Below are 23803 nucleotides of genomic sequence, written 5' to 3' on the forward strand. Positions count from 1 at the left end.
AGGTGGTATCTCAGGGTAGTTTTGATTTGCATTTCTCTTATAATCAGCGATGTTGAGCATTTTTTCATGTGTTTGTGATGGCTAACACTTTTCTAATGAATCGGACCTGAATTTCCCATCTTACAAAAGAGAACAAAAATACCAATCACACAAATGGAACATGCACTCACACACTAGAAGGCAGAACTGTCCCAACTCCTCCCAGAGGGTGACCAACACCTCTCCAACACACACAGGGTCCTTGGCAGCAGACACACATCAGAACCTAGGGGCAAAGTGCCCAGACAGAACCTGTGCTCAAAAGAGAACGCTGCCCAGGTGCACACCTGTGGACTTACTCAGTCTCCAAGCTCGTCAGCTTGTCCACATACATCTTTCTGTTCCACCGAGGGAAACCGCAAGTTGGCAGCCAGTGTTGAGCAGGGGAGAAACAGGGAGTCTCCCCAAAACAAATGGTTTAGGCAGCTATGAGGAAGGAGCCCTCCAAATCCACCCTCAGGACCAGCCAGCCCAGAGCAGAGCAGAGGGGCTCTTCACTGCCAGCCCAGCACTGTCATGACGGCAGCTCTACGTGGAAAACCCTGGGAGCCAGATATCGCGAGAGCGCAGCCCCTGTTGGCGCCAAAAACTGCTGCGGAAAGTGAGTCCAGCTGCTCTCCGCTCTAAAGCCAATAAAGAAGCAAGCTTGGTGGAGAGGAAAGTTTACCTTATTTCAGAGGCAGGCAACCCCAGGGCAGGTGGGGGCCGACTTTTGTCCATAGGCTGACTTGCCCCCACTGACAATCAGTGGGCTTTTATGGGCAGAGGGAGGGGGGCTACTTGCAGAACAGCAGGGTCAACTCTGGTAGTCATCCTGCAAGTGGGCATTGGTGGTCTGACCAGCTCATCCTCATTGTTCTAAGTATAGCTAGTCTTCGATTCCAGGGTGGGTTTGTTCCCCTTTCCTGGAGGCCAGTTCTTGGAATAGTGGCAGTTTATGTCATGGCTACAGTCTGGCCACCGTGTAGTTAACTTCTTCCACCTGGTGGGGGTTCCAGTATCTACAGGACAGCTCACAGGACTTGGGTCAGAATAGGATCTACAGCCCTTAAGAAGGAACTAAAAGTCTGACTTTGCTTAACTGCTAAACTATCATTATTTGGTCTCATTTGGCTATTTTATTTTGCTTCTGCATTTTCTCACTTCTCAGATTCAACTTCTTCTTGGGGGAAAGTTTTTTCTGCAGACAAAAGGCAGGTGGAGGACATTAGGGAGGAGGACCTCAGGTCCTGCTCCGTTTCACAGAGAGGCATCTAACTGGAAGATCTGGTTCTGTTTTGGCAATGCTGCCCCATAGCTCTGTGGCCTTGGGCAAGTAACTTGGTCTTTCTGGGCTGTTTTCCTCAGCAGCCGTGAGAAGGTGGGGCTGAATCACCAAGGAGGCCCATATGCACTTCAAGGTTCTAGGAGTCCTTTCCCAGTTCTGTCCTGACTACAAGGACCCTGACCTTGTGGAGGCCCTCGGCAGCCCTGTGCAATGGGCTGAGGCCTGACCTCTCCCCGTAAAATGACCGTCAGCACTAAGGAGGAGGCCTTCTCCATCTAGTGACTGACGCTGAGCCTAGGACTCGAACTGATTCAAAAGGGCATCTGGGTAGAGTTACCGCAGAGGCTCCTCTCCATTGAAACTGGGCCAGACTTACTTGCACAAGTGGTGAGTCACTGGACACAGTGTGGGGAGCAGGAGGGATGGGACTTCTGAGATTGGGAGTCTGTCCCCATCTCTCCATCATCAGGGACTGGCTCACAGGAAGAGTTTTCAGCTCAAATAACTCCGTAGAAGTGGCATTAGTGGTGTTTTCCCCCCACCCCCAACCCCCGCCACCCCCGGCACACACCCCACTGCCCCTTAACTGTCATCCACCAGGCAGGTCTGTGGCAGCTGTTGTGCTCTGTCATCCACCAGGAAGGTCTGTTGAGATGGAAACTGTCATCCTTGGTTTAGCAAAAAGGATTCTGGGGCAAAGTTAGGGGTGGAAACACTCTCTGTCATCCCATAATCTTGAGATTGTTTCTGAAGACTTATCTTGGTTGCACTTCATATGAATGCCATACTCAGCATCCATGTCACAGAGGCCTGAGGCTGAGTCAGCGCTGCCTGGGCTCTCAGGACCCAGGATGCACCTGGAGGTCAGAGCTGTCCTGCTCCCCATGGCCTGACCCTCCCACCCTCCAACTGTACCTGTGTGCAGCCCAGTGTCAGGTGGAAGTGGGCTTGCTCATCTCATCTTGTGTGGCAGGGTCTATAGAGAGGTCTTAAAATATTAGACTTGAGAAAATAGGCTTGGGACTTATCACAAAAGCTTAATAAAAGTGAAAATAGAAACCTAATCCTAAAAGTGGGATATCTAAATGATATTTTCAAAGGACGACTCTTACATTTGATGAGATGCTTGAGAAGCTTCAAAGAAAGAAGGTTGAGTGCAGTTTAGGTTCATTGCATGTATCACCGCGGTCCCTCCTTGCACCCCACACCCCTCAAACACCATTTACAGAGGGGGCACCTGAGGAGGTAAAGGCCTGAGCCTCATTGTTCTGGAGGAGTCTGGAGATAGACATTAATGCTATAACTTCAAGACTCTGGTCAACAATATAGAAGCTGCTCTCACTAGAGCAGGTCCTTTTGGTACAATTTGTGGAACAAAGCTCATCTTTGAGGTGTCATTGGAACCAGCACTCACTGAGTGCTCCCTGGATGCCACCACGCTAAGTCTCTTATGAGGACCATCTCCGGCATCACACTGTCAAGACCAGCTCAGCAGGTGAGGGCTGAAGAACGGGTGCTGTGAAACTTAAGGAAAAAAGTTAACATAAAACAAGACACAGAGACATTTATCTTAATTAAAGGTGGGAACCTGGGGACTCAATGTCTCAGGGACCAAGAGTGCCACTTTGAGAAACCACACAGCTTTTATTGTGCTCTTGAGGATTATGTCAAGTGAGGAGGGGGTTGTAGGTGCAGGATATAGGGTTTTTTTTAAATTATTTTAAAAGTCACATAGCTGGTAGCTGATTAAGCTTTTATTCTGACCTTTAGGCATTTAATAATCATTAGCATTGAGGAAGCTTGGCGTCAGCTATCTATGTATAGCATCCTAGAGAATCACCATTGTGCTTCTGCTGATGGTGTGCCTAGCTGCAGCAACCTGGCATGCCTAAGGTTGTACCTTGGTTTTCCTTGCTAACGCATATCCTGCTAATGACCCCTCATAAACTCCTTGGGGCCATGAGGCTCATCATTCTCTTATTCTTTAGAGAACATATCATGCTGTGCAAATGGCTGTCTATCTGCACAGGTCCAATGTGCCTAGACCAACTCATTATGTCCTCATTCAGCTGACCACATGAATAACTTATGCCTTTAAGTCTTTGTTCTTAAGCTTAAGTAATTTACCAGCACTGTGACTGTTTTCCAAGCAGGAATATGGGATAAAGTAAAGCAAGACAAGATGGAGTTTTTGGCATAGAAAATAGAAGCAGAGAGGCTAAGAAAATATTGCAGAAACATGTCTCTTGACGTCACACCAACCATGGGGAGGTGCTATTATGACCAACCCCATTTTACCATGGAAGTGACCAGCCCAGGGTTTAAAAAGCAGAACCAGGACCTGCAGCCAACCAGTCTCTCCCAAGCCTGTGCTCTCAACTCTCAGTAGTTAACAAGACAGTCGGCCCCTGCTAAAACAATACCCAAACCAGTTCGTTTAAAAATTATATACCCTATTACTTAAAAAATATACCTGACCCCCTTCCCCAATACATTCCAATAAGAAATGAAAAGGTTGTATCACTGCTGCTTTGTTTTTTTGTTTTTTTGTTTTTTTTGTCTAGTGAATAGAGAGCAAGAGAATTCTTTTTAAATTTTGTTCACAGAAGTTTCACATTTGTTCAAAATAATTGTTCGATCCCCTCATCTGATCCAGACTTCCTCTGCTACTGAATTCTGAAAAGAAAAAGAAAAAAAAAAATACAGGTCAGATCAAATAAATATCAAGATGGAGACAAGACCCAAGGTATGTCATTACATAATGTATTTTTTTAAAACCCTCTATTTGACATGTCATAAATGCCCTGTGCTCATAAGATTTGTTGTTGTTCCGTCTGATCAAGCTATTAGGTCAGTGTGAGCTGTGGCCTCAGGGAACATTCCTCCTCTGTTTGGCCTGGGAGGCCCTGTCCCCAGCATGAGGACAGTTCTCTCATGTACCCTGGCCTGCCAGGCTCTGGTCACCACCATTTGGTCCCCAACAGGCTCCAGGACAGAGGCTGTTTTGCCACTGAAGGGCAGCAGCCTCATGTCCCTGTGACCACATTATTGTGACAGACAGAGGAGGCCCAGAGCTACCTGTGAGCAGGGACCCCACTTCCACAGGCTGGAGGCTGAGGTGTCTCCCCAGATCTTACCTCCAGGTCTCAGAGCACCTTGGAATGGAGGGAAGAGCCTTCCCTAGCTGGACTCAGAACCCCTCCTCCCCAAGCATGCCAGCATGGATCTTCCTCACCAGAAGGGCCAGGTGAGAAGTCATGGGCATCAGCTAGGCATAATGCTTTTGTCCCCTTGCAGCTGCTGCTAGAGACAAGGCACCTATACTATAAAGAGTCAGCGAAGTTGCATTGTCTGAGCCAATGTCAGGCTGCAGTGGGGTCTCTGGAGAGCTGAGGGCAGGAAAGGGAGGGGACAGAGGTCCTCAAGTGTCCCACAGGGTCCCTCTTTCTTGGAACAATCACCCCTCTGGCTGCCTCTCATTCCCCCACCTCAGACACACATCATTTGCTTGGAGAAGAAAGGCAATGAGGCTGACCTTGAACCACCCTACCAGGTGTTAATGTCAAGATTTCTTCCATTCCTTGGCTGAAAAGAAAAATAGATCAGCTGACAGATACTGAGACAAAACTGCCCAGAACCTGTCTCTTACTTCCAGATCCTTTCTCTAGAGGGCCCTACGGCTCTGTTCTCCTAACAGGCATGTAGCAGCCTGCCTTGATGAGCTCCAGCCCCTGCTTGTCTGTGGGTCCTCTGGGACAGTGCTCCAGAACCTCTGCTGTTCCTCGGCCCTGACACTGCCCCCCACCACACCACCCCACACCTTAGCTTCTGTTTATGTGGCAGGACAGTCCCCAAACCATTAGTCACAGGACTTCCTACTCTACAGACATCATGGAGACCCACAGTTTCTCCGTGTACTTTCCAGAAAAACACTAAGAGGTTATGCAGATTTAAAAGGTGTACATGGGGTGTCATTGGGGGTGGGAACCATTTCCAGGGTCAGGTAAGTTTGGGAAATGCCTGATTGAGCCAAGGGAAACAACTTGTTTTCTGTGATATGTTGCTGTGCAGTATAAACATCAGAGAGTGTCAGGGGCAGTGCTTTCCAACCGTATTTGACTTTGCAGAGCATCCTTCAGCCCCAAGGACCCATAGAATGCAGTTTGAGGGGCACATACCTAGTCTGATTAGCACATTTTTCTGATGCAAACACTGAAGATCTAGGGGGGTGAAATATAGCTAAGGACTGGCAGATCAAGAATTAAAAGATAATCTGTGACTCTGTGACCTTTGCAAGAGGCTCTGAGTCCCCTTGGGAAAAATGACGCCTACACTCCTGTCCCTGGTGTGGTTTCCACCGTCTCTTGGACCTTTATGCCAGGAGCACAGACTCTGACTCTGGTTGGCCACTGTGTCTGTCCATCAGCAGAACTCCCGTCTCCCGCCCCTAAGCACCTCCCAGAGCCCTAGTGTGCTCAGCTCAGCCGGTGTCTGGCTGGACCATTTCCTATCCAAGCATAGAGTTCGTAGGTGGAGAATTTCCATGTCACTCCCTAAGTAAAGTGTGAAAAGGCCCCCACAAACATTCACCCGTTTGCCATGGGGCCCTGGCTGTGTTCATTCTGCAGTAACTCCATAACTGGGGCAGCCAGAGGGAATCAGGGGCAAAATCGGGGGAGAAGAAACATGCTTTACCCTGAAAAGGAAAAATGGTCTTCCCAAGGTGGCAGCGTGATCCTGCAACATAAACACAAGAACCATAACCCAACCATGTCCTGCTGAAGGTCTTTCAAAGACATCTATGGCAGTGGCTTTCAAAGTGGGGTCCCGGGACTCAAAACATCAAGGACACCTGGGAATGTGTCTGTCAGATTTGCATTTCATTCAACAAATGTGTGGCATTTGTTAGAAATGCAACATCTCAGGCTCCCCGCTGGATCTCTAGAGTTGAGGCCCAGCCACCTGAAGTTTAACAAGGTCCGCAGTTGTTCATGGTCAGTGTGGAGAAGCGCTGGTATATGGAGCTCGTGCTACCTGCAGCATCTCCTTCCAAGCTTGCACAAGTGGCATTTGGTCCCTGAACCAGAAAGCAAGTCCCCAGGAGCAGATGGCCCCGGGTGACTCATCTTTAAAAATGGAGATGAACTAGTAACATCCATGGGCATTACCCCATGATTCCTTTCTGTCCCAGGAGGAGCTCAAGGAAATCTGAAATTAGATGCTCAACCTCTGAGATTTTCAGGGCATATAGGGAGACCAGTGCTTTCCAGAAGTGATCTTTAGGGGCTGCAAGATGGCTTGGCACCAAGTATGTCCCTGTCCTTCCTCCGTAGATCTTTCTTTGGGGGCTAGGCTCCCTGCAGAGCTTACCCACCTTCCTGCTAAAATCCCCTGCAGCTGCCCCCAAATCCTGTGAGGGAATGAGGCCAACTTAATTTAAGAAACTTACCCGGAGGCTTGTTATTGTGCTATGATCCTGCCCTTCCCTGATTGCATTCTAAGGTAGGCAGAAGTCAGATACAAAAAAACAAACAAAAAAAACAACAACAAAAAAACACAAAAAAAACCCCAAAAATGGTTCAAGGAAACACCTAACCACGGAGCCAAGCACAGTTTCCTGTTGAGGAAGGTAAGTGTGTTTTCTTGAGTGGGTTACCCCTTGGGTCCAGGACAGTGTTCAATTTCTTTGCTCTTCCTGATAGCCTTGACTTGAAACTGGCTGCCATCTTAGACCAATGTTCAAGGAAAAGCTTCTTCAGCTTTTCCAGCTCATTTTTGTCTGTGGATCTGAACAATGGGGGCAGACTCAGTCTGGAAGCCTGTTGTTGGCAGTGGAGCAACAGACTGTAACCTGTGCCTAGGATGACTGTCTGGCTGCTCAGGAAATGATTGGTTTTCTGGGGTGTTGGCATTTCCAGACCTAAACCCAGGAACATCCTGGGGAAACTGGGAAAAACTGGTCACCCATTTCTGGTCACTCACCATTTCCAAGAATTTTTGCTTTCCTTGTTTTGCTATCATGTAACAAATCCTTGATGAGCATTTTTTTTTTTTTTTTGGTTTTTTTGTTGTTGTTGTTGTTGTTGTTTTGTTTGTTTGTTTGTCTTTTTGCTATTTCTTGGGCCGCCCCTGCGGCATATGGAGGTTCCCAGGCTAGGGGTCGAATCGGAGCCATAGCCACCGGCCTACACCAGAGCCACAGCAACGCGGGATCTGAGCCGCGTCTGCAACCTACACCACAGCTCACAGCAACGCCGGATCGTTAACCCACTGAGCAAGGGCAGGAACTGAACCTGCAACCTCATGGTTCCTAGTCGGATTCGTTAACCACTGCGCCACGATGGGAACTCCCTTGATGAGCACTTTTTTTTTTTTTTTTTTTTTTGTCTTTTGTCTTTTTTTTGTTGTTGTTGTTGTTGTTGTTGCTATTTCTTGGGCCGCTCCCGCTGCATATGGAGGTTCCCAGGCTAGGGGTTGAATCAGAGCTGTAGCCACCGGCCTACGCCAGAGCCACAGCAACGCGTGATCCAAGCCGCGTCTGCGACCTACACCACAGCTCACGGCAACGCCGGATCGTTAACCCACTGAGCAAGGGCAGGGACAGAACCCGCAACCTCATGGTTCCTAGTCGGATTCGTCAACCACTGCGCCACGACGGGAACTCCCCTTGATGAGCATTTTGAAGAAATTCAGCTAGTATTGAAACCAGTAATTTCTAGAGTTAAAAAAACAAACAAACAAGCAACTGTTGTGGCTCAGTGGGTTAAGAACCCTACTGGTATCCATAAGGATGTAGGTTCAATTCCCTGGCCTTGCTCAGTAGGTTAAGGATCCCGTGATGCTTTGAGCTGTGGTGTAGGTGGCAGATGTGGCTCGGATACCATGTTGCTGTGGCATAGGCTGGTGGTAGCAGCTCAGATTAGACACCTAGCCTGGGAAATTCCATATGCTGCAAGTGCAGCTCAAAAAAAAAAAAAAAAAAAAAAAAAAGCAAAAAAAAAAATCTTTTAATTAACAAAGCTCCAAAGCTCCAAGATAAGCATCAAAGAGTAGGTGGAGGCGTTCCCATCATGGCTCAGTGGTTAACGAATCCGACTAGGAACCATGAGGTTGTGGGTTCGATCCCTGGCCTCGCTCAGTGGGTTAAGGATACGTGAGCTGTGGTGTACGTTGCAGATGCAGCTCAGATCCTGCGTTGCTCTGGCTCTGGTATAGGCTGGCAGCTACAGCTCCGATTTGACCCCTAGCCTGGGAACCTCCATATGCCATGGGAGTGGTCTAAGAAATGGCAAAAAGACAAAAAACAAAGGGCAGGTGGGAATTGGCACAACACTGTAAATCAACAACTATACTATTTTTTAAAAAAGAACAAATGGGACAATGGGAAGGAGAGTATAGCAATGTCCATGTCATGAGCAGGAAGGGAAAGTGAAGAATGACACAGAAACTAAAAGGGAAAAGGATGAAGAGGACCTCAGGGAGCTGGGCCACTGGCCCTCCTTCATCCCTGCAATCACCCAATCACCGTGTGGGGTCATGGTGGAGCGACTGAGGCTGAGGAAGGTTAAGAAATTTGTACAGGGAGAAAAGGCAAGCGAGCCCCAAGGCACTGACCTTGGTTGAGTGAACTTTGGGTGTCATACAAACATGACAGAAGGAAAAAGCACATACCCGCTGCCGAAATCTTTTCATTCTGCGGTTGGCAAGCTTCGCAGCCAGGCGCATTAGAGGGTGCACAGGAGGAAACTGTAGCAAAGAGGTGGGAAGGGTCAGACCCAGGACGGGGCCCAGGGCTATGCGCATTCCTGTCTGTGGTCTCCCTTACAAATGGGTTTAATTTTCAGAGGAAATCCATTTCTGAGCCTAAGCTCGAAATTTTATGATTTCAATAAAGCATCGCTTGCCTTGCCAGCAGGTTTCAGCCCAATACATCACTTCAAAATGTTCTCTTAGGGTAGAGCAGACTTGTTTCTGTGTGAAACCCAAGCATTCCGTGCTTCTGTCCTTCTAGTGTGGAGGGATTTGTCCCAATGGAGCATCACCGTGAAGATCCTCCCTGGCTCTGCAGGTGTGCTGTCCTTAGCTACCAGACACAGTGGGAGGATGGTACCCATAACCCTGGACCTGCATTTTATTTTCCCCTATGTCTGAGGGTGTGTGTGGGCCCAGCATACCCTCAGACACACTCGGCATGTCTCATCTACTCCTGTGAATCCTTCCTGAGTATTTTGGCTCAGAGTAAAAATTAATCCACATCACAGACACAGAGTTTATCTTTCCCCTTTCATTTTTGACCTTTCTCCACTTGCAGTGTCCATGGCCTTTCTTAACAATATCTTCATCCTTACCTGATGCCAGTTGCTGAAACTATACTGTTCATGAGTCTTAGGGAAAAATGTTTTGCTTGGGGGGTGTGTGTGTGTGTCTGTGTGTGTTTTTAAGGATCTCCCTGAAGACTTGAAAAGTCTTGCTTATATAAACAAATGACTTTCTAATAGTTGAATTTCAATCACTGTGACTAGGTTAAAATTCTGCTAAAAATTATATTCCACGACCTTTCCAATAGTCTCTAAATCGTATTCTGTAGAAATTCATCTGTTCCTGAGGATCACTCAAATTTGTAATAAGAAAGGTGATTTTTTTATTCCCATAGCACCTGCACACTGTGACAGTGACAAAAGATGCCCAACCTTGGATCACTATTTGGAATGCAGTACTTCACACTTCACAAAGCATTTTTCAAAATTTAAAAAACATGTAAATAGAGCTCAGATTTACCAGCTCTTCTTATAATCTAAGTGCATAACAAAAAGTTATTTCTTACTGATTTTTCCTTTTCTATAATTTATTCTCTAGCTTTTCAGATCACTCAGCCTCCCCCACTCTTTCCCCACAAAGGGAGAGAAAGAATTGCCGCAGCCCCAAGGAAAAGAAACTTAAGAAGTTATTACCCAGAGTATCTGGAAGCCTCCCCACCCCCACCATGTCTCTGCTTGTCTGTACATATTAATTATGAAGGGACAAAGGCATAAAGAAGAGAGTAACTTCTACAGAAAGATGATTATGAAAAATACTGACCCCAGTTTTAACTGGAGGTGTTGGCTCCTGAGTTCTGGAGTAGTGAAATAAAAACTAAATAAAAGGGAAAAAAAGGTTGTTTTTTTAAATACTAAATGTCACTTGCTGTAAAATGTAGAATTGGCGTGCTCTCATTACTGGGCTGGCTGGTACTCACTCTTTTGTAGATATCTTGATTATCCTGGAAAGAGAATTGTGAGGATAAGTTACATGGAATTTTATGGAGGCAGGCAACTGATAAGGTTCCAGTAGACTTTACTGATTTACCTGAATATGATGAAATCAATTGGCAGTCTAAAAAGAAATCCATGGAGTTCCTGTTATAGCTCAAGGAGTTACAAACCCAACTAGTATCCATGAGGATGTGGGTTCACTCCGTGGCCTCCTTCAGTGGGTTAAGGATCAGGCATTACCATGAGCTGTGGTGAAGGTCCTAGACTTGGATCCCCTGTTGCTGTGGCTGTGGTGGAGGCCGGCAGCTGCAGCTCCGATTCAACCCATAGCCTGGGAACTTCCATATGCCACAGGTGCAGCCCTAAAAAGCAAATAAATAAATAAAAGAAATCCATTGTACAAAATAAATAAGATGATAGTTGATGCAAGATTTTGCAAAAAAGAAAGTTGCCAGCAGCATCATCATTTTAAAACTTAATCTTCTTTTGCCTTTTCAATCTTTGGGGGAAGACATACCCTAGGAAGCCCTGAAGCAATACACTAATCAGTTCGCAATAGCCAACTAACTTAGAGGTGGGATAAAATAACAATTGCAACTTTTAATTTGTTGCTGGGTGAACCCTAGAATTCAGTTTTTAGGGCTGGTTCATATTGACCAAAGTTTTCCCTTAAAGCTCATCAATATTATACCATTACCTTACATTCTTTTTTGTTTGTTTGTTTGTTTGTCTTTTTGCTGTTTCTTTGGGCCGCTCCCGCGGCATATGGAGGTTCCCAGGCTAGGGGTCTATTCGGAGCTGTAGCCACCGGCCTACTCCAGAGCCACAGCAACACGGGATCCGAGCCGCGTCTGCAACCTACACCACAGCTCACAGCAACGCCGGATCGTTAACCCACTGAGCAAGGGCAGGGACCGAACCCGCAACCTCATGGTTCCTAGTCGGATCCGTTAACCACTGCGCCACGACGGGAACTCCACCTTACATTCCTTATGCCATTACATTTAAGCCAAAAAGCCAAAAAAAAAAAAAAAAAAGGAGTTTGGCGTTCTCAGATGGCTTAGCAGGTTAACAAAGCATGGCTACGGAAAAAAAAAAAAAAAAAAGGAATTTGAAGATGCTTTTCCAGGTGCTGAACACCACTCTCAAGATTTCAGGTGCACCGTTCTTGTTGTGTTTTATGTTTTTCTTTTAAGAGAAAAAGAATTTTTTTTAATTTTACATATCTATCCTGTATACTATTTATTTTCCCAACTAAAATGTAAGTTCCACGAGAGTACGTGGTTTTGTCTGTTTTGATCACTACTGTATCCCCAGCACCTGGCTCATGGAAAGCTCTCACTAAGTATCTTTTTTGAACAGATGAATAGTAGCGTGGTGTTCACAAGAACCTATTCTCCCCTCTTCTCATCTAAACTTCTGATCCCATGTGGTGACCAGAAACAGAAAACACAAAGAATTTCCGCAGGTGAATGCATTTGCAGAATGAAACTGCTTTCTGAATTGCCTCAAGATCAAAGTCCCTTGGAGACACAGAGCTGGAGACCAGAACTGGAGATGGATTAAAGCCCAGGTAACTCATTCCAACCCTGGACAGGAGAGAGAACCAGAGCCCCAGGGGAGGGAAGGACAAGCGAAAGATCACGTGTCAAGGCAGTAACAAGACCAGGAAGAGCCACAGTCTCTCTATTAATAATTTCAAAACATTGGTAGCTTTGTTCACTGAGCAGTCCCTTGCTTTATGGCAGATGGAAATGATGAGCAGGGTCAGATTTGGTAAAATAGAGAAAATGGGAGGAAATCCATTCCAAGGGGGGCTTTGCACTGGGGAAGCACATGACCCCATTTAATTCTGTGGGTAACACTGTGACAGCCACACTTCCACTTCCTCTGCTCATGCAAGGGACACCCTCACAGTCTGTACGAGAGGGACAGGGCAGCCCTTTCTGTATGAGGCCAAGAGGCAAAGCCAAGGAGATGGAGAACTCTGAGGTCTCTCTTTGAATTTTTGTCCTCAGGTGCCAAGATGGTAAAGATTGGATCTAAAGATGAGAGATGACAATTGTTTTCAAACATATGGATGATGGCAAACTGAAAATAAAAAGAAATATAGATGATATATTTATGAAGTTTAAGGGAGAAGGTGATGTTTGAGTCTTGAATAATGCAAATTAGTTGCATCAAGAGGCAATGTTAACAGCTAGCACCAAGTGCTGTCCTTTGTGATGTTTTGGACACTGTTGAAAACACCACACAAATACTGAAACAATGCTCACAATAACATTATGAGGCAAGTATGACTACTGTCCTCATATTACAGATGGGGAATCTAAGACCCAGAGAAGAACATTGCCGAGTTGAGTAGGTCTGGGTTTTGAACCCAGGTACTTCGGTTTTAGAGTCTGGGCTATTGACTACAGCCTGCAAAGGAGGCAAAGGCATTTATGACTAAGGAAAAGTGTATGTGAAGACATATACATGTAGGGGATAGTGAGTTCACTGTGGCTGCAGCACGATCTGATATGGGTTGGGGGACATGAGGGAGGAAGAGCAGATGGGGCTCAAGGTGAAAACATACAGTCTCTGTCAAGAATCATGGACTCTACCCTCATATCAGCCTCCTGCATGTTCCACTGAATCAACATTTACTTTTGCATCCATTGAAATATTTGGGTTGTGGTTACTGTAGTTACTCTTAGGTCCTTTACATGAGATCTACTGTTTGGGAGAACTGCTATAGCATAACATATATCAATTTATAATATACACTGTATCATAATATATACAATTAATGTAATTGTATGTGTGTATGTGATTATGTATGTGTGATTATGATAATTGTAAGAATGCAGATTAACTACCAATATTTTATGGTCATTTGTTTTTAAGAGATTCACTTATTTCCTAAAACTATTCATACATACACACCTACACACACATACAGAATTCTCCTATAGGTAGCAAAAGAGCATGCTTATTTATAGATATCAATTATGGCAACATGTCCACTGCTATAAATGAGAAAATTATCATATGTATATTAATTTTTACCTTGGGTTGTCTAGAAAGAGTTGCCCAATATGCCAGCCGCTAAAAAAATGAAGAAAATGAATTAAAGATAAGTACAAATTCCTTAATTAATAAAATTTTATTACATCACATAAATTTCTAAAATTGTCCCATTTATGAACCTTGCATTATTTTCTCACACAATGGCCAAGAATTTCAACACAACTCCCAGGATGCCTTAAATGAGGCCATGAAAATGACAACAGAGAGTTTCTGCTGCAGCCAAGAATCTGATGTGGTTTTTTTTGGTCTTTTTACCATTTCTTGACCGCTCCTGCGGCATATGGAGATTCCCAGGCTAGGGGATGAGTCAGAGCTGTAGCCGCTGGCCTATGCCAGAGCCACAGCAACTCAGGATCCAAACTGCATCTGCAATCTACACCACAGCTCACGGCAACGCTGGATCCTTAACCCACTGAGCAGGGCCAGGGATCAAACCCGCAACTTCATGGTTCCTAGTTGGATTCGTTAACCACTGAGCCATGACAGGAACTCCCCAAATTGGATCTTAAAATAGTTTTAAGTGAACATTATCCACATGAAATTTTCAAGACCAAGACTAAATAAAACCTTCACATTACTGAACAATGATTTACCTCAAGCCTCACAATATCCAAGCCATCTGCAGGATCAGTCCAATGTTGAGAAAAACCTATTGTGAGAAATCATAAAAATTTCCATTAGGAGAAAAGAAGTTGTAGCATTAACTTTTAAATCTTTACTGTGAAAAACATACAGAGATTCTATTAATGTGATGTTGTTGAAAGGATTGACAAAACATACTTCTACCTGCCACCAGCAAATCTGAGATTTGTAGCAAAATTAATTTAAAATTGCATGGTCTTAAAAATGAATAGAACTACCATATGAGCCAACAATTCCACTTCAGGGTATGTATCCAAAGGAAATGACAGCACGTTCTTGAAGAGATGCATGCACACCTGTGTTCATAACATAATTATTTACAATAGTCAAGACATGGAAACAACCTAAGCGTCCATTGACAGATGAATGGATAAAGAAAATGTTGTGTATGTATACAATGGAATATTATTCAGCCAAAAAAGAAGGAAATCTTACCATTTGAGACAACATGGATGGACTTTGAAAACATTATGCTAAGTGAAATAAGGCAGGCAAAGGCAAATACTATATGATCTTACTTATTTATACGTGGAATCTAAAATACCCAAACTCATAGATACAGAGAACAGATTGTTATTTACCAGAAGCTGGGGTAGGGAGTAGGGTAAATGAATGAAGGTGACCGAAAGGGGCAAACTTCCCATTATAAGATAAATAAGTTCTGATGATCTAATAAACAGCATGGTGACTATAGTTAACAATAATGTACTACATATTTGAGAGTTGCTAAGAGGATAGATCTTAAAAGTTCTCATCATAAGGAAAAAATGTGTAACTGTTAACTAATCCTGTTGTGGTGATCATTTCACAATATATACATGTGTCAAATAGTTATATTGTACTCCTTAAACTAATACAATGTTATACGTGAGTTAAATCTCAATAAAACTAGGGAAAAGGGCAATTCCCAGTGATTCTGATACACAGTCAGATGATAACCACTGGGGGAAAAAAATGCATGTTTTTTTTTTTTATTTGCCAGGAGTTAGCAGCACGAGTTAGGAAAGAAGACGAAAAATATCTGGACAACAACTTACTTTGTATTTTGATGGAATGTTATAAGGAAGGAGATGGTGTATCTGGAAATGGTGTCAACAAGTATATGCAACAGTGTCCCTGTTGGAACTTTTAAGATATAAGGGCCTCTGTCACTCTGCTTCATCAGACTCTTCAGGAGTAGGGTTGTAGAGAAAGTTGCTGCCAGCATTCAGCTAAACCCAGTGCTGGTCAACTTTTGTCTGACCTAAATGAAGTCTTCATCTCATGTGTATGTAATACATCTCTTGGAGGAATAACTGATCGTGCAAATGAAAGAATCAGTGGGTAGGTCAAAACTAAAAAGACAAAATTAAGTGGGATAAATATAAGACCCTAAATTCAGATTTATAAATTCCAAGACATGGAATATTTGGCTCAAGAGTAGTAATTTAAAAAAATACTGAATGCTATTTTGCTCCCTGCAGTCTCCCTATGAGCCAAGAGAAAGCTAAAGCAATCATATGCTCCATTCAAATAATAGTGTCCCAGCCTTGAAAAGTAGTAGTCCTATTTGAAATGATAGGATATGTGGTGAGTTAAAAGAACTGAGCCTAGTTTTCTTTTTTAAAGAGAAAAATCAGGAAGTGTGTGTTAATTGCCTTCAATGATTTTGAGACCTGTCATAAGAAAAATTACTTATTCTGTATATCCCCCAAAAAGCAGAACTAGGGCTAATAGTTAGAAGTTACGTGTGATCAACCAAAAAATAAATAAATAAAATAAAAAATAAGGGAGTTCCCTCCGTGGCGCAGTGGTTAACAAATCTGACTAGGAACCATGAAGTTGCGGGTTCGGTCCCTGCCCTTGCTCAGTGGGTTAAGGATCTGGCGTTGCCGTGAGCTGTGGTGTAGGTTGAAGACGCGGCTCGGATCCTGCGTTGCTGTGGCTCTGGTGTAGGCCAGTGGCTACAGCTCCAATTTGACCCCTAGCCTGGGAACCTCCATATGCCATGGGAGCAGCCCAAAGAAATAGCAAAAAGACCAAAAATAAATAAATAAATAAATAAATAAATAAATAAAATAAAATAAAATAAAAAAAGAAGTTACATGTGATCAGATTTCACCTTGGGTAAAGAAGTTTTTGATGATTGGAGCTATACAAAAATGCAAAGTAATTCACATCAATCCTATAGGATTCATTAAGAGGTTCTGTGTTAATGATACAATAATAAAGATCATAAGTACTCTATCCTCAGGGAACAGAAAATTAAATAGGAAAAAGAGGGAAGTGGTAATATCTATGCAGACAGATAAATAAAAGGTAGTAATAAATTTCCAAAAGTTTAATATAAACAGGATTCTATTGGAAACCAGGGGAGGCAGCTACCAGCTGACTTAGTCTGGTAGTGGGTTAGATGTCCTGGAAAGCAGTCAGATAGAGAAACCATAGAGGTGATCCTTGCTTTCCTGAGAGGTTAAACTAGATGACTTCCATAGCTCCTTGCAATGCTTAGGATTTGTGATGACACTACGAAATGGCAAAACATGCTTGTTTGAAATATATTTTCTGTTTGAATAATTTTTCACTCCCTTAAACCAAAATTCGAATGGAAAAAATCTAAAACTTGGAAATAGTCTGTGTTTCCAACTAGAGCGTCTACCACACCCTGTATCACATGGTGAGTTATAAAGAGGTGGATAATGGATTTCACCTACAGACCCCCAAACCCAACCCTAGTGCTTCTCTACAAACACACCACTTCCCAGAACTGGGCGAAGTGACACCTGTGTCTGGTCAGCACCTCGGACAGTGCCAGAGCCTATCAGCCAGGCTCCCTGGGGCCCTGCCTCTGGGGCCCCACAGGAAAGGCCTAGGAGATGCCCTTTTCTTTGCTTGCTTCTACCCTGCCCCTCTCCAACTTCCCCTCAACCCTCAGTCTTTGGGATGGTAAGCTCAGTTTTACTCTCTTGACGGCTTTCATCTCTTCAATATTCCAAGAGCAAAAATGGCTAAGACAATGGAGTCATCCCCCATTATATTCCTCACAATTTCCATGGCACATTCTGGGGCCAACACTGAGACAGGAGCTGTTTGAAGGCATTCCTCAGAGGAAAGTAGCCCTCTTTGGTAAAAGGCTGCACATCTTCCTCTGCCCCTCCTCCCTGGAGGTTAGAGAAAGTGGAAGCCGTGTGGAGAGGATGGAAGTGAGGGTATGTGAAGAGATGGAGTTAGACTCCCTCCAGAACTGCCCTCAACGCCAAAGGTCTGTCCTAGTCTTCATTAGAAGTCAAGCCAGCTAGGGTCTGAAGGAGGGGTCCCCTTACCTGAAGAGGGAATCTGTAGCAGGCAGAGGCAATAGATAGCCAAGATGAATGGGAACTGGGCAAGAAGATGCTTCATCTTCAAAGTCCGGTTTCTCTTTGCTGGCCACAGATGTGTTCTGCTAGGACAGGACTTGAGCATTTCCTGAAGTTCCACAGTCAGAGGCAATACTCGGCCCAGCATCTGACCTGCCCAGTGGAGAAGGTGCCTTTATTTGCAATGCTCTGGAGCCCATTGGCTGAGCACCAATCAGCTTTGCACAGGAGGACTCAGCTTTCTCATAGATGTCACGCGGGGCCCTTATTTGTAGAATAATATCCTCCTGGTGTAGGCATTGTAAAGTCATCTTTTTCAACCCAGCAATAAAAATAAAAAGTGAAGAGTCATAATTGTTATTCTATGGTGGTTTGAGAAACATTTCTGACTCAGAAAAAGGCTTTTTCTCTTTTTTTAATCAAGGCACTAGACATAAATCTATAAAGTCTTGGATGAAGTCTTGTTTTATAAGATGCCATTTATTTTCCACTATTAATAAAGGATGTTTTTGGTGCATCTGAGAACAAAATTTGGAGTCCTGTATATAACATTACAAGAAAGTCAGAAGTTCAATTAGGGTTTGTTTTTGGTTTTTTTTTTTTTAAGTTATGGTTGGAAATTAGATTTAAGGTTTTTCCAGATTCATTTCTATGAACAACTTAAATATTTAAAATTAAATCAGCATTCAAGAAAATATGACAGTGTTTAATAAGAAGAAGAAGGAGAAGAAAAAATTACTCTACTGATCTCCTATTTAGGATTTCACAGAGGTTATTTCATGTAATCTCACAGAAAACCCATAAGGAATGCATTACTTTCCTAATTTTATGAATGAAGAAATTGAGGCTGGGAGAGCATAAGGAATTTTCCAGGGACATCAGGCCATCAAGGATGCAGAGCAGGGATTTGGGCCCAAGGGTCATGTCAGTGAGAGTATGGGATTTTAGTTGAAATGTTAACTTTTTCTAAAGAGAGCCTCCTTGAGATTGAATATGAAGTAGAAATATAAATGGAAAAGACTGAAGTCTGATATCTTGCAAAAAGGGTAACATGTATGACATATAGGAAATAATAGCTTTAGAGTTTTATTCATCATGCGTCTATGATTTTTTAGGATTATAATCCTTTTAAGTATTAGGATAATTGGGGTGGAAGTTGCTCAGGATGAACTGTTTATTTATGACTTAAAATGCAGTATTTTGGAGCATTCCCATTGTGGCTCAGCGGTTTATGAACCTGACTAGTATCCATGAGGACACAGGTTTGATCCCAGTCCTCGCTTAGTGGGTTAAGAAGCTGGAGTTACCATGAGCTGTTGTGTAGGTTGTATTGCTGTGGCTGTGGAGCAGGCTGGCAGCTGCAGATCTGATTCTACCACTAGCCCTGGGAACTTCCATATGCTGCAGGGTGTGGCCCTAAAAAGCAAAAATAAAAGGTGGTATTTTGGAGTTCCTGTTGTGGCTCAGAGGAAAAGATTCTGACTAGCATCCATGAAGACACAGTTTCAATCCCTGGCTTCACTCAGTGGGTTAAGGATCTGGCATTGCCTGTGCGCTGTGGTGTAGGTCACAGACATGGCTTGGATCTGGTGTCACTGTGACTTTGGCGTAGGCCTGCAGCTACAGCCCGGATTCCACCCCTAGCCTGGGAACCTCTGTATGCTGTGGGCGCAGTCCTAAAAAAAAAAAAGGATCCAATATCGTGTCCATGAAGATGACTCAGGTTCAGTCTCTAGCCTCCCTCAGTAGGTGAGTGATCCGGCATTGACACAAACCGTGGCGTAAGTCACAGATGTGGCTTGGATGGGCATTGCTCCAGCTATGGTGTAGGCCAGCAGCTACAGCCACAATTCAACCCCTAGCCCTGGGGAACATCCATATGCTGCAAGTGTGGCCATAAAAAGAAAAAGAAAAAAAAAGTGATATTTTGCCAATTTTTTTTTGTTTGTTTTTTTAAAAAAAATTGTTTGTTTTTTTAGGGCTACATCCATGGCATATGGGACTTCCCAGGCTAGGGGTTGAATTGGAGCTGCAGTTGCCATCCTACACCACAGCCACAGCAACACAGGATCCAAGCCATGTCTGTAACCTACACCACAGCTCATGGCAATTCCAGATCCTTGACCCACTGAGTGAAGCAAGGGATCAAACCTGTGTCCTCATGGATACTAGTCGGACTGTTTCCACTGCACCGCAATGGCAACTTTCTTGCCAAAAAGTTTCTAATTCATAACAGAGTGGGAATTATAAATTATAGCCATAATTTTGCCTACAGTCTTGAGCCAGCAAGAAATAGAGATTTCTGTTTAATCCACTGTGTACCACTTTGTTTCAAAGAGGACAACTAAGATCTTTAAACACCAGGGAGAGACGATGTCTTTTGTACTAAATCACACCCACTGCCTAACAGCAAGTCTACTGACTAAAAGAAAAAAAAAGATTGCTTTTTAAGCATAAGCCTTTTGTCTATATGATATCAAATACAACTACTTATAGCTTTTCTAGACACAAAACACATATAATAGCAAAGATTTGTGGCAGACCTACAAAGTGTCATTCAGGAAGAATTTTTTGAATATCTGGTCTGTGTCTAGCATTGAACTAGGTGCTCTATACACAAACATAAAAATTTTTCAGATAAACCTATAGCATAATTGATTTGTATCAAGTTTATTTTGTTTCCTTGGCATACGTGGCCCTCATTGTTTCTCAGTGTTTCGGGATAAAAAACTTAAAATGTCATTTTCAGTAATAATTCAAAAATGGGAAACAGAAAAACATAAGAAAGAATCTGCATTTATACGACTCAATAACATTGCTATGGAATGAATTTTCCATCACAACCAAATATGTTGAAGCCCTGACCCCTAATGTGACTGTATTTGGAATTTGGGGGGGGGTTGTTTGTTTGTTTTGCTTGTTGTTTTGTTGTTTGTTTGTTTTAGGGCTGCACCTACAGCATATGAAAGTTCCCAGGCCTGGAGTCAAATTGGAGCTGCAGTTGCCAGCCTACAGCTCAGGGCAACACCAAATCCTTAACTCACTGAATGGGGCCAGGGATCAAACTTGCATCCTCATAGATACTAGTCAGGGTCGTTAACCACTGTGCCGTGATGGGAACTCTGGACTGGTGTACTTCTAAGCAGAGGATGAGGCAGGAGCACGCTCTCCCTTCATGTGTGAAGAGGAGGACACAGTGTCTGCACGCTGTGGGGTGGGGGGGGGGAGTGGTCTCACCAGAAACCATCTTACTGGAACCTTGATCTCAGACTTCTCAACGCCAAACTGAAAGAAAAAAAAAATTCCTTGTTGTTTAAGTCATCCAGTCTGCAGTCTTTTGTTATGGGAGCCCAAGCAGACTAACACAAACAGAGAGACTGTTAGCCAATTCATTATCAAAAAAAAAAAAAAAAAAAAAAAAGAAAGAAAAGAAAAGAAAATAATGAACTGAAAAGTAAAAGGTGGAAATGCCTGTTGTTTAAAATGATATGATTATCCACCCAAAGGAATCAACTGGCAAATCATCAGCATGAGTAAGAGGTTACTAAAAGAGCCAGATTTAAAGAAACTTTTCAGGAATAATTTTCTTAGACACAGCAAAAACAAAATTTTAAATGTTTATTAGAAAAATGTAAATAGCTTAGAAGGCTGTGAAACCCTGAGGACTGACCCAAACAATAAATGTGGTTAATGAACCCAACTAGCATCCGTGAGGTTGCGGGTTCAATCCTTGGCCTCACTCAGTGGGTTAAGGATCTGATATTGCCGTGAGCTGTGGAGTATGTCAAAGATGTGGCTCAGATCCCGTGTTGCTGTGGCTGTGGCATAGGCTGGTGGCTACAGCTCCGATTTGACTCCTAGCCTGGGAACCTCCATGTGCCACTGGTACAGCCCTAAAAAGACAAAAAAACAAAAAAGGACAGAACTTTACTGAGGTACATAAAAGAATATATGAATAAATGAAGAGGTACATCATGATCTTTGGCAACATTCAATGCTGTTACAAGTTCAACTGATGGTAAATTAATCTATCAAATCAGCATAGTCCTTATTAAATTTCCAAAATGTCTTTTCAAAGAATTTTAAGGCTGATACTGAAATTAATTTGGAAGTGAAAGTATTCAAGAATATTCAAGAAGGAGTTCCCATTGTGGCTCAAAAAGATAAAAACCTGACATTGTCTCTGTGAGGATTTGGGTTAGATCCCTGGCCTTGCTCAGTAGGTTAAGGATCCTGCATTGCCTCAAGCTGCAGCATAGGTTGCAGACATGGCTTGATCTGAGGTTGCCCTGACTGTGGCATAGGCCTGCAACTGCAGCTTCAATTCCACCCCTGAGAAATTCTGTATGCCGCAGGTATAGCTGTCAAAAGAAAGAAAAAAAGAATATTCAAGAAATTTATTTTTAAAAGCACACTTTGTCAATGTCAAAATAAAAGCAATAGTAATTATGTTATAGTGATTTTGCTATTAATCTTCCCACAAATAGATCAATGGAAAGGAATAGTCTTGAAGTGGATCAGTTTAATATAAGATGTGATTTCAAATCAGGGCAAAAATAATGAACTACTCAATAAATGGTGTTTCGGGCAACTGGCTATCCATCTGGGGAGGAAATTCCGCATTTCACCCTATAAATTAAAATAAATTCCAGAGGTGTGATGAATTAATCCTAACATACACCCTTATATAAAATGCTATATTAGGGAAAAAATAAAGTAAATAATTGATTGGAAATTTCTCTTAAGCAAAACTCAAAATAGGGAAGCCACTAAGGAAAAGATTGATTAATTTGATTATGTCTTAAAAATAGCTACATAAAAAAGATACCTTAACCAATATTAGCAGGGAAAACACCAAGTCAGGTACGTATCTCAACAATAGAGATACTTATATAAAGAGAGGAAGGAAAGAAGACAGGCACAACTCATCCATCTCAGAGGAAGTATTACATGAAGGGTAGAATATCCACAGTATGGAAATGTATGCACCTATTAAAAAGAATAAGAAAGATTTATATGTGTTGACAAGTCAAACTCTTTATAACGTAAAGAGAAAGAAAACAAGTTCTGAAACTATATACCCTGTGATCTAATGTCAGCCTCTCTCTGTTCATAGTAAACAACTCAGATCTTAGTTGCTTGAAACAGAACCATTTATTTAGCACAAAATGTTTGCAGGTCAATGATTTGGGCTGGATTCATCGGGGCAGTTTTTATGGTTTGGGCTGGACTCAGCTCATTGGATGTTCATTTGAGTATTTGCATTCATCTGATATATAATAGACTGGCATGTTTGTAGTCTCTCATTCTCCAGGTGATGAGCCCAGGCTTATTCTCATGATGGTTTCAGAGTTCTGAAACAGAGAACAAGTCATAACCCTAGCCAGATTCAAGGGGTGGGAAAATTAATTCCATCTGTCCATGAGAGGAACTGAAACGTATGGCCAGCTTTGTAAATTACCAACCTCCACTTACATATGTGTTTATTCAAAATAGCACATGTCATTCCCAAAGTACGTATGTAGATAAATGCAAAGTAAAGAGTTGGATTCTATGCACTCTCCCAAATAGCAGTGATTCCAGAAAGAAGGGATTGTGAGGGGGCCATCAAATCCTGTTGCATTATCTGAATGTCTAAATTTTGGCATTAACTGTTTATGAATTACTTGTATAAGTAAAATTAAATTTTAAAAATGTAATAAACTCCAGGAGTTCACCCTGTGGCCCAGTGGGTTAAGAATCTGACTGTAGTGTCTCTGTTCGCTGCAGAGGCACAGGTTTGATCCCCATCCAGTGCAGTGAGTTAAGGATCTGACATTGCTGCAGCCATGGCATAGGTAAGTCACAGCTATGATTCTAATCCAGTCCCTCACCCAGCAACTTCCATATGCCACAAGTGCAGCATAAATAAAATAAAATAAAATAAAATAAAGTAAAATAAAATAAAATAAAATTGCAGAGTTCGTATTGTGGCTCACTGGGTTATGAGCCCAACTAGCATCCATGAGGATGTGGGTTCAATCCCTGGCCTCGCTCAGTGGGTTAAGGATCTGGTGTTGCCACAAGATGTGGCATAGGTCGCAGATGTCACTCAGATCTGGCATTGCTGTGGCTGCAGGTAGGCCGGCAGCTGCAGTTCTGATTTGATTCCTAGCCTAGGAACTTATATATGCCTCAGGTGCAGCTCTAAAAAGAAA

The 23803-nt window shown here is 43.0% G+C and overlaps 1 protein-coding gene across 1 annotated transcript; it reads right to left on the reverse strand.

Moving 5' to 3' along the window:
• Positions 1889–17736, reverse strand: NMS (neuromedin S). The gene is made up of 12 exons (XM_021088394.1): positions 17574–17736; positions 14223–14278; positions 13609–13647; positions 10542–10565; positions 10385–10438; positions 8978–9052; positions 6681–6716; positions 6002–6043; positions 4857–4891; positions 4247–4340; positions 2649–2780; positions 1889–1951 (listed from the first exon to the last, which is right to left on the reverse strand). Exons 1-12 carry the CDS (start codon positions 17710–17712, stop codon positions 1889–1891), a joined length of 789 nt encoding a protein of 262 aa, XP_020944053.1. The 5' UTR covers positions 17713–17736.

The sequence above is a fragment of the Sus scrofa genome, chromosome 3, assembly GCF_000003025.6.
Source record: "Sus scrofa isolate TJ Tabasco breed Duroc chromosome 3, Sscrofa11.1, whole genome shotgun sequence".
NCBI classification, from domain to species: domain Eukaryota; kingdom Metazoa; phylum Chordata; class Mammalia; order Artiodactyla; family Suidae; genus Sus; species Sus scrofa.